The sequence below is a fragment of the Cupressus sempervirens genome, chromosome 2, assembly GCF_028749045.1.
Source record: "Cupressus sempervirens isolate cs-2001-9-10 chromosome 2, ASM2874904v1, whole genome shotgun sequence".
Lineage (NCBI taxonomy): Eukaryota > Viridiplantae > Streptophyta > Pinopsida > Cupressales > Cupressaceae > Cupressus > Cupressus sempervirens.
In genome coordinates this window covers 682,266,436-682,278,478 of record NC_143119.1, presented here as the reverse complement: position 1 = coordinate 682,278,478, position 12,043 = coordinate 682,266,436, and the positions used below count along the sequence as shown (strand labels likewise).

Here is a 12,043-nt window from a genome sequence, read left to right as displayed (position 1 = left end):
TGCTAGAAGGCAATCTAGGCCCGAAGGGGATCTCTTTCTGGAGGCAATTTTGAATTGAAGGGGATGTCTGTCTGGAGGCAATCTCAACCCAAAGGGGATCTCGATCCAAAGGCAATGACTTCCCGAAGGGGATCTTGACCCGAACGCAATTGCTTTGATACCACTGTAATGTCCCGAAGGTGAAGTCAGCCTGAAGGCGATCTCCACGCGAACGGGATCTTTGTTTGGAGGCAATCTCGACTTGAAGGGGATCTCTGTCCAGAGACAATCTCGATCCAAAGGCAATCTCGGTCCAAACAAGATCTCAACCTGAAGGCAGTGACTTCCCGAAGGTATCTCGACACGAAGGCAATTGCTCTGATACTACTGTAATGTTCAATACGCCTAGGAGAGGGAAGGAAATAGGCATGATTGACCTGAAGTTGCCGCATAGTGACCAAAAAATGGAAGTTGTCTATCGTACGGTGATGAACAAGAGGTCGTACAGTGGTAACAAGTAGACTGTACAGTGAGAGATAGGGAAGTCATATGGAGTTGCTAGCCATCCATATGGTGACAGTGTGGATAGTCTGCCGTATAGGGTGAGGGAAAGCGATTGTACAAATTATGGGCCGTACGGGATGGAGGGAATGATGGCATACGAGAATGTAGGACCATACAAAATAATAAGTATCGGGAGTGGAGGAGTGAATGAAGGTTAGCTAGAGGGATTATACTTTCTTCATTGATAATGCAGGGGTTGTTCAATCACCAAGATATCAATGCAAATAGAAAAAAAACACGATACATTGGAATTAATATATATTCCATACAACAATGATATTTGCAATAGAAATAATTCTCCGACTTGCCAGATCTTAGCCAAGAATACAAAACGAAACATGTTAACCAAAAAGCCAAGTAGGGAAGATCTTTCACTTCTGAAATGACAAACAATACTGAACTTGAACAAGAATTTAAAGTACAAAGAAATAAGCCAAAATCGCATACTAAACAACTACCTATAGTCAGTCTTAAATACCCCTACAAAGAAACTTCCCAAGGGTTTACAAGTAACGTCAACATGACAACACCTACAAATAAAATAAAAGATGGGTCTAAGATATACATAAATCAATTGGAACGACAAATACAAATTTTATTAACTTGGGCCCAATATTTATTAATTAAAGTAACTAATTAAAGGTCTTTTTATTATATTATTTAACTTCTAGGACCAAGTAATTAATTAATTAAATTTAATTAAATTATTGCATTAAAATTTGGGGACATGACAATTACTTGGTTGACCGCCACCTTCTTCGATTCTCTCCTCATGGTGAGTTGTGCATGATTTTTCCGTTTCAGTTGTTGGTGGCATATAAGCTATCTTTGAGTTGTCAACCCATGTGTGTTTGGAGTGGCTCAAGGATTCACTAACTCTAGTGATATTTTGGTTTTTTTAACTGCTGCACAATGTGTTGTTGCATACTATACTTTCCTTTGGGATGTTAGAGGGTTGAAGTTAAGAGGTTCCTCATCTAATTCTTCAACATACCCTTCAAATTCTATTGTTCTGCTAGTTCTAATAGATGTAATTGTCTTTTTCTTTCCCTTATGCTTCAAATCTGATCCGGTTAGAGCTTTTGCTTGCTCCGTGTGCCTCTTCACACATACTTCCTCTACTTGGTTTGTTATCCTTTTCCTGCTTTTCATTTTCTTTTCAAACATTTCTCTTTCTCTTCCTGACCAATGCAACATTTGCGTGTGTTAAGAATTTGTTGATATATGCATCTATGTAGATCTGTTTGTTTGAGGGTGCAAAATTTGGTCTTCCTTTTGTCAGTGGGTCATCGAGAATTTCCTTTAGGTGTGCAACACCGATTCACCACTTCTTGATTATAATATTTGCTAATTCTTTTGGTAGAACCTTCTTTACCATATTTGGTGTTCCATTGTAAGTTCTCATGCTTACTAGTACTGCACATATAAGACTGTTATGAGACTTCTCACTCAAGTGCATATCTATACCTTATTGTATTATAATTTCCATCATGAATTATGTCATTCAGTATGTGTGACCGATTGAGAGTGGAGGAGTAGGGTTACCACTTCTTGCAGGTTTCATTTGTCTTGACGGTGACTCACATGTAGATGGATTTGGTTTTGTTTTTGCACATGCTGCTTTTTCTTTCACAACTCTTTCATTCTTCTTTTTTCTCTTATCTTCCACTTGACTCTAGTTCTAGTTAGGTTGTCTCTCTTCCTAACTCGATGTTTCTTTCTTCACTTTTTTGTTTCTTAGGGCTTGCGGTCTTGGTACCGGTTGCCTTCTTCCTCTTTCTTGCTTTCTTAGCTTTTTTTTATTTTCTTCCTTATCCTTTTCCATTCTGGTTGTTGTGCTTCTCGTTCAGTTGGTACCGCCAGATGGTAGCTTTCTGTAAACAAGTATTGATAGTATCAACTCTATGGCATTCCTTGCCTCTTTCTCTGTCAACTCATATTGGAATCTAGGAAGCCAGTGGGTCCTTGGCTTCATTGTCTATACCATGCATGTGTCTGTCTATACTAGAAAACATACATCATTCTTGTATTCTTCTAGCAGGGTAAAAGGTATCCTTTCCCTTTTCCTCATTATGTCCTTGAATCTATTAAAATATGTTTTAAAAAATCATTCCTATCATCTCTTAACATCATATATGAAATACATTTTTGTTCACAGATTGGCTTATCCTTGAACTAATTGATTACACTTTGTCAGGAAATTGGTGTGCAAAGTAGTACATATACATACTAAGAGAGCTCCGAATTTAAATGGGTGTACCTTGGGGTTTTCTTTGATCTTCGTTAGGTTCAACATCAATTGCTCATACAACCAACCACCTAGGTCAAGTGGGGCATTCTTATGAATGATTGGATGCATTGCGTGCACTGCTCCACATGGTACACTATTGGCCCTACTTGAGAAATATAATCTATATGCAATTGCCATTGCGATGAACTTCATTTTAGGGTCAAGAATTTCATCAATGACTAGTGCTTGTCCTTCCTTCTTTGCCCCGGTAAGTTTGGCGACTTCTTCAAGCGTGATCCTTCTTGTGTTCAGTCGTGCTCCTGTGTCTTTAAGTCTTGTTACCCTAAGGATAACTCGCTTTGTGATTTCATAGGGCTTATCGAGCCACTTGAAGTTTCCATGCACTTTGCTCAGTATTAGTCTCACCCAATCCTCATGCAAGAAATAAGGAATTTCTATCAGTGCAATGTTTTGTTCATTAGGTGTCCCCATTATTTCTTCAATCTACCATTCTCTAGAAATGTAGAGAATGCCTCGTACACTTTGTATACTCCTAGCTCCACAATATTTGCATGCAGTTATGCATCGACATCTTCAACAAGTAGAACATCTGCAGGTAGTGAGGATAGTGCTCATACCTTGTTTCTTGCATCTCCCTTCAGTGAGGTAACTGCATATCTTGGTTTTGAAAGTTCTTCGTTGTTGACAAGCTTGGTCTTATGAATGATGTCTGCCATGATGCCCCTTTTCCTTTTTGGGTCAATCAATTCTTCTAAATATGATCTTGTGCACTTTTACGCTTAGAAGTTTTGTTAGCAGCAGAAATGGGGCACAATTGTGCAATAGGGCATTTCTCAGAATCATGCATAGCTCAAGACTTGGAGTTTGTAAAGTGATTAATCAAACCCCTCTTTAACCAATTTATGCCTTTTTATGAGCCATAGTTAGGTTTACATTAATGAGTAATGATAACCACAACTCTTACCTACCTATTCTTTTGCATCAAACACGGGTGATCTGTGCAACAATGATCATAATTTCAACATTTTCTTGCCTCGATACAGGCTTCTTATCCTTCCTTTGTGCTTCCTTTTATTAATTTTGAATAGGGGACCGATGTATAGTATGTGCTTTATTGTGTAACCCCTTCTAAGCTTGCATTAGCTTAGTTTGCCTTAGAAGTCTCACTAGTAACAGGTGAGCTTCCTACTTCTTCAGCCTTGACTTCTTTGCTCTCGTCTACTTTCCTTGCCCATAACTTGTTAAAGTCCTTTTTGACTTTCTCCTTGTCTACTACCTTACTCTTTCCTTTGTGGTTTAAGTTGTGCACTTGGGCTGTGTTTCTTGACCTGCAATCTCTAGCAAGATGCCCTATCTTGCTGCATTAGTAATAGGGCATGGATGTTCCTCTCCACGGTCTTGAGTAGTTCCTTTGATCGGTTCTCATTTGCTAGTGCTCAGCCTTATGTCCTCTATTCTCACAAGTTGAGCATGCAAGTTTGGTGAATTTGATCTTCTAGTTGGGATTGGAGGTCCTCTAAGACTGGTGATTTGTCCATTGTCTTGATTTGCATTTCTTAACCTTGTGTCCGTACTTGTAGTAATATTACCCATCAATCCTTTTCTCATGAGTATGAGATCTGCATTCTTGAAAGTAGTGACCATATCGGTGGCATGTGTTACAGTACCCGCAGGAGGTATATTGTTCATTAGATACAATCTTTCTATGCCAACATACATTTGAGGTGTGACCTACTTTACCACAACAATGATAGGTTGGTTTCTTAGGTTTCTTACCTTTAGACAATGTTTTCCCTTGACCTTGTTTGGTTTGAATCTTGCTCTTAAATGTTTCACCATTTTCAGTCTTGCTGACTCCTTCATGGCCAAGACCGGTTGTGTCCGTGGTCCTTCTTTGAGCTTTGAGTTGCTCATTATATTCATAGAGCTGTCGTTGAACGTTCTCAACTTCTTGTTTCTTTCATCGGTGCTTCTCAATTCCTCTTTTAGCCTTTGAATCTACTCGTCCCTTTGTTTGACATTTTCTTCTTTTGCTTTCTTTGCTTGCATGGCTTTACTGAGTGCTTTTTTGACCTTTTCCATTGCATACGCAACGTCACTTTTCTCCTTTTGTGCTTGACTCAGTCTCTCTGATGCTTCTTCCAGCTCTTTCTCCAACTTTGCCATTGACTTGTTCAACTTCTTAGTTTTAGTTGTGAGATCAAAGATAGTTTTTTCGGATCTGTCTGAGCCACTCTACTCTTCCATTTGCTTGATAATTCCATGACTCTAACTTAGTCTCTTTATGAGCTTCTTTCCTTTTATTAACGACTCTTTCAGCTTTTCTTTCAGATCTTCTATAGTGTCCAGAGCTTTGCTGTAACTTCTTGTACTACATGGCTGTTGTTTGATCTTCCCTCAAGTTGTAAGGCTTGCAACTGTTAGGGTCCAAGCTTTGATACCAATTGCTGGTCCAAACCAGTATTGAGGGGATGTGTGTGTGTGAATCAATACCGGTTCTAAAGTCGGTTACTTTTCCAACTACTCGAAATATATTAACTAACAACCACTAGATAACTAGCACAATATGAATGCAGTAAGATAGAAACAAATAAAAAAACACACAAGAGCATTCATCAATAGACACACATTTTTTATGTGGAAACCCTCGATGTGAGGATGAAAACCATGGTGGAGATGATATACCCACTAGCCTTTTATTGCAAATAAAAGGTTGCTCGGTTAAGAGCTACAACTTGTTCCTTCTGAGAACACATCCTGTTAGGAATATCAATAGCCTGTTAGAATTATAATCAACCTGCTAAGGTTACAGGGTTACAAGATTTAGCACTATTTCTACGAGGCATCTTGTTAATGGATTTTTTTTGCTTGCTACTGAAGCATGCTTAATTAGGAGCTTACAAGATGATTACAATTGTTAGAGAGCAATCGAATGTGATCTATAATAAAGCACTTCTTGCTTGATAGATCTCGAGTGAATACCTTTCGAGATGTAGTGATCTCCTCTTTCACTTGGGCATACTCCGCGATATCATCCTGTATCACTTGCTTATCTCCTCTTCTTACCCTTGTATGCAATGCCTTCTTTTGCCTCTGGTTAGTTGTGACCTTGTGTTTTGATCTTCTGAGTAACTGTTTTTGTTATTTCACTCTTTTTTTATATTTGTTCATTGTTGGCATACCCTAACTCTCTCTATTTTCCTTATTAGTTTTTCATACTTTCCAACCAACAACTTTGAATGAGTGAGATCTCCCTTTTTATCTCTAGGTGTCAACACCCTAAACGATTATCTCGCTGAAACCAGTGAATTCAATTTTTGAATTTAGGCTATTGAGTGGCTCACAATCAACCACGACACCTACGATCTGGGCTCAGATTGGTAGAGTTGTCCGTCTACTCTGGGTCTTGTCTCAATTTAGTTGTCCTTTTTGCACTCCACCTTTCTTGTTAGAATACAAACCAAATTTGAATTCTTGCCATACTGGTTCTGCCATGTCATGGTGCTAACTCCTCATGCTGACTGTGATAGCCTCTACCTTGTCTTATTCTATTGTGTGGACCAGTGAATATATCTACTAGTGCATATGAGATGATGTAGCTCATCAATTGGTTACCAATCAATGACAATACACTTATGCCAACTATACTTCAATATGCTAATGTGACTGGTTGGGTCATTAGAGGTATGCTGAAGACTTCAACAAGATGGTGTAGAGTTCACTCATCTTGGTTGTCTTTGGCATAGTTCCTATTTTTAATGAGTTCCTAAATTTCACAAGAAGACTCAGTTCATCATGGTTAGTCAACATTGGTGGATGGGTGCTATAAGATGATTCAGATTGGGGTCCAAACAAGTCAGTTATGAATAAATTGGAAATAATTTAATTATTTCCTATACTAGGTGCTCATAAAATATTAAAATAATAATAAAAAGTGATTATTACATTTACTTTATAATATTTAACCAGTTATAGTAAAAGTTGTTTTTGGGGAAACTCCCTAGGCAATAAATTCAAGATATAGCTCGAAAGACTACCATTTTACCATGACATACAAATCCTCCATTTGCATTGATCCTTAGATGAGTGAGTTAATTTATATGTGCAATTTTTTGGGGGCCTTTTGGTTGCGTTTATATATATGTATATATAAATATATTTAAAAAATATATATTATAAATTTATATATATTATATATAAAAAAATCCAATTAATATATTGCTAAATAAATTAGTGATATTTTAATATGTCAAATATTATTTTAAAAAATTATAATAATAACAAGAAGAGGAAATGACATGCGATATCTTGCAAGGGGAAATGACATGCAATATCACAAGGGGAAATGACATTCGATTTCTTCAATTGATGACTAAACACCATGCATGCCACTAGCATCCACCATGCCTCTACCTTTGTATCCGGTTCCCACTGCATTCGCCTCCACATCTAGGCTTGCTAGGAGTGCATTGGTAACTAAGAAATAAATATATCAAACCCTAAAAGCGTTCGTATGGGACTCTGGAGGGAAAATAAAGTTAGAAAACAATTGTTGGTTGTGAGTACTCATTTGTTCCAGCTTATTTTACAATTGTGGTTTCGGAATATTAAATTACTCATAACCCAGCTACAGATCAAGTGCAGCATAAGCTCATAGAAGGAAACTCATATGATTTATAACAATCAATACTCTGGGTTAATTAACTGAAACTAAATAGTGGAAGCAATTATAACAAAAGCCAACCATAGATAAACAATAACATAGATATACCCAAGAAATCCCGGTTTGGGGAAATACCTGCAACTGTTGGATCTTCAATTCAGCCTAACAACAGACTTTTTCTCAAAGTCTAATCGAATCCAATTACAACTGCAATCTTACATATATAGAGCCTAGCTGCTTTACTTAGCTTGTAAGAAAATAATGTTTTCTTGCTTTCTTAGGCTTCAAATCATATATAAAACCACTTCTTGCTTTTCTCAAACTCACAAACTTAGAAATATTCTTTTAAAGAATAAAAAGAAAGCTGTTGCTAAATGTCCAACTCAAGTTGCTTTAAAGAAACACCACTCCACCTTCCGAGCTAAACAACAAAAAACTAACACTCCCTCTTAGTGAAGAAGGTGTTCTGCACAACACCCAGCTTGTCCCTAAAGAATAAAAACTTAATCTTTATGAAAGCCTTGCCAGTATATCTGCTATCTGATTGTCCATAGGAAAATACTTAGTACTGGAGTTTCACTATCCACTTCTCCACTCAATCTCTGATGAAGAAAGCCTGCAATTGTACCATTTATCTAGTTTCAAGAGCAATAACAAACTACAAGATTGCCACAACAGTTATACAGAAATAACTTCAGCTTCAAAATCCTATTTCTGCTAAGAAAAGAACTCTCACTGAATGTGCACACAAAACCTTGTGCTAAAAACTGCCTTCAGAAGAATCTGAAAAATTCACAGCTGAAAGTATAGCAATTGCTATCGACAAGAATAATTGCCTCCGCTTCCCTCACTGAAATTTTTTTCCCTTCTTCCCAATTTCTCTTGGAAATCTCTTCCACACAATATATCTAGGAAATCTCTTCCTCACAATATGTTCAAGAAATCTCTTCCTCACAATATATTCAAGAAATCTCTTCCACTCAATATATTGAGGAAATCTCTTCCACAGTGTCTCTATGCAGCCCATCCTTGTTCCTTGGATCCACACCATGCAAACCCCATGCCCAAGGATGATCACCATAGCCACCCTACAAGCTATCTTTACTCAATCAGTGGTTGCCATTGCCATAAAAGAAATTGGAATCGAATCTTTTTTCTGTAATCTGTGTAATAAATCTTGGCTTTGTATTCAGAGTTCTTAGCTCTGACATTATGTTAAATTTCTCATAACCCAACTACAGATTAATTGCACAGTAAAATCATAGAAGCAAATGCACCGGACTTATAACAATCAATACTCTGGGTTAATTAACTGAAACTAAATAGTGGAAGCAAAAATAACAGAAGCTAATCACATATAAACAATAACACAGATATACCCAGGAAACCCCAGTTTGGGGAAAAAATTGCATCTAGTGGATCTTCTATTCAGCCTAACAGATGACTTCCTCTCAAAGTCTAATAAAATCCAATTACAAGTTTGCTACTGCAATCTTACATATATACAGCCTAGTTGCTTTACTTAGCTTGTAAGAAAATAATGCTTTCTTGTTTTCTTAAGTTTTAAATCATATATAAAATCACTTTTTTTTTTCTCAAACTCACAAACTTAGAAATATTCTTTGAAAGAATTAAAACAAAGCTGTTGCAAAATATCCAACTCAGGTTGCGTCAAAGCAACTCCACTCCATCTTCCGAGCTAAACAACAAAAAACTAACATGGAAATGAGCTCAGAGCAAGGGTTCCAGTCATTTGAATTATCTGACAACAAAAACTCAGATGATAGGAGACCTGCATGTGTGAGAGATCATCTAAGCGTTTGTATTTGCATAGATCAGTATTGTACTTCATTGGCATAAGAAAATTAGGAACAATTCATCAGATTGGGATTGTAGAGGGTTAAATTTGTATGTTATAGTTGTAGATCAGTGACTGTAGAGGCAGTTTTTACATATACTGGGACACAATTACCAGCCTTGTAGCTTCAGATCACATCCCATAGTTTCCAGCTTGGACGTTGGGCATTTTTAGAGCATATTTGATTAGGAAATAATTTGATTCATGGACAATTTGGAGGGAATACAACTGCAGCACATTAAGAACGTTCATTGGCTAGGAAATACTTTCCTGCATACAACGGTACAACTGCATACAGCCATGCGATATTAGATCTTTGGGAAAGGGGTGTAATAAAGTTGCTGTAGGTGCTCAGAGAAGATGTCAGAATCACTTTTGTATAGCAGATTGCAAGGGAGGCATCGGGAGTGCTTATATTGCTGGAAATTAAGTTGCTGATAATTGTTCTCAGACTAATGTGTGGTACGGTTAATGTACTGCTCATGAAATTGAATAAAATAAGTGTTTTTTACGTACGCAGCTGAGTGGTAGTTGTATTAAGCATTTCAATAGCACATTTCAAAAAACACAAAACCCCCCAAAAATTAGAAAAAGCAAGCAAAAATATAAGAATCAGAATCTTAACAGAAAAAAATACATATCCTGATGTCTACTACATGTGTTGTACCAATTGGGCTGTGATATTAAATTCTCTCATAAAGCCTAGTTTCTGGATGGCTTTGGCTCTTACCACTTTGTGCCTGTGTGGTGTTCTCAAATTTTTTTAATTTTTGTGCTGGATTTTTGATCTCGACCCTTTGTCCAGAATGAATATTTCTAATGATAGTTGCATTAATACTATTGTGTGGATTAGGAGTACAAACTTTTTGAATGTTGCTCTCATTTGTAATAGGATTATCAGATGTCTGTAATTAGGTTGCTCGATTACTCTATCCGATGTTGATTGTTGGTCGTTAAATAGTTTTTGATGATCTTCTTGATGTTATTGTGCTGTTGTGTTTACGTCCTCAGGCTGTGGTTTTGAAAGGTTCAATATGCTTGCTTTGCTGCCGATTAATATTTAAAAACAAGTGGCAGAAAAAAAAAGTTCAAATTGGCGGAGCCATTTCAAAACCACATCCTTTTCTATCTGCTCAAATCAACAGCTGTTAAAAGTAAGGGCTGTTATTTCTAGGAAAACGTTCTAATTTTATTTTGTACCAAATATTCTTTTGACTCATGAGACTTCCTGCTCCTTCAGAATAGATCTTAAAACCTCCCTAATAGAAGGAAATGGCAAACACGTAAAACCACCAAGACATTAATCCTCTTTGGTTCTTATAAATACATTGTAGTAGATACCTGGTGCAGTTTAGGTGCTGGATAGCCATTTCTCTTATAAGACCTAGCCTATGAAATTTGTCATCACAATGATAAAATTTTATAATAGAAATTTTTTTTATTATACCAGATCTTTTATTTACAATTTTTTTTCTAAAATAAAATTACTATATTTTGCTCTTTACCTCTTTATTTCAGAACATCTCTCCACTAATATGATATAAACTAATTTTGATTCTTTTTTCTCAAATTGCCACGATCGGTTGGAGTGATTACATGGTTTGTGAGAAGCGGAAATGTTATACTGCATGCAGTTTTCTTTGTTTCTTATGTAGTATACAACTAAGTTTGGCTGTAGATTGAAGATGCTGCGAGTGAAAATGTCTTACAAACAAACCATTTTGCACAAGACCGATTTATTGAGTCCAATAGCACAAAATGGTTTTTGTTGAACATGAAGTTTGTAGCTTGATGAAATTTTAGTTTTATTAGTCCATTAATATGGATCATCAATAGTACAGTTAAATAAATAATCATTATCTAAACCAGCTCTGTTGAATGGTTACAGATTGCATATCTGCAAACACTTGGGTGTTCGATCACACCAACTTCTCGTCTACATGCATCTCGTTTGATTGAACAATACAAATCGCTTTAAAACCTCGAGGTGTATGGTGCAGCAGGCTGGAAGCCCAGGAATTAAGAATTTGCCTTTTCCTTTTATATTTCAAATATAAATAGTCTGTTATTTAACAATTAAAATGTTTATTTGCTTGTAGTCCAAAACTGCAGAAACAGCGTTGAAGAAAAACAAATTTTCAATGCAGATTTTCGGGAAGATTGATAATATGTATTATTTGACGAGGATACCAGGATTTATCAGACGGACGGCTTCCTAATCAAAATAAATAATAGAAACTCAGACATTAACAAGAGAAGATAATTTAAGAATGTGCCCTGGATCTTCTGAACTGTTTAATCTTCCGAATATCATTAAAATAATCATTCATTTATTCTTCTTCAAAGTTGTACTAAATCAATGTACTGTAAAATCTGTACAAATGACCTTTAGTGCTCATTAGAAGTGGTGAATATTTGAAAAGATAAGTTATGGTTACAAATTGGATTTCGCATTGGCCTAAAAGCAGCTAATTATTAATAAATATTATTATAATTAGTTTAGTGGGGCGTAATTTTATAGATTAAACAGTCAGTTGAGATTCATTTTTATAAATGTACAAATGATATAACAAGTATTAAATTTTATTTATTTATTAGTGCAACTGCAGATCATCATTGATAAATTTGTTGTATTTAGATGCTTAATTGTGGAATGGATGATTACAAGTAAAATCCGTGAGCTATTACTAAGATTATATTATATGCCTTTTCCCTTTTTCTTGCATCT

At 36.2% G+C, this 12,043-nt stretch overlaps 1 protein-coding gene across 1 annotated transcript in view; it reads left to right on the top strand.

Annotated features, from left to right (window-relative positions):
* The window catches only part of LOC149575198 (ATP-dependent DNA helicase SRS2-like protein At4g25120), a 255,426-nt gene extending 243,772 nt beyond the window's left edge, over window positions 1-11,654 (top strand). Inside the window, exons 30-31 of the mRNA XM_089815031.1 lie at window positions 11,204-11,302; window positions 11,428-11,654. Coding sequence (XP_089671157.1) covers window positions 11,204-11,293 — 90 coding nt within the window. The 3' untranslated portion in view covers window positions 11,294-11,302; window positions 11,428-11,654. The remainder of the gene's footprint in view (window positions 1-11,203; window positions 11,303-11,427) is intronic.
* The last annotated feature ends 389 nt before the right edge of the window (window positions 11,655-12,043 follow it).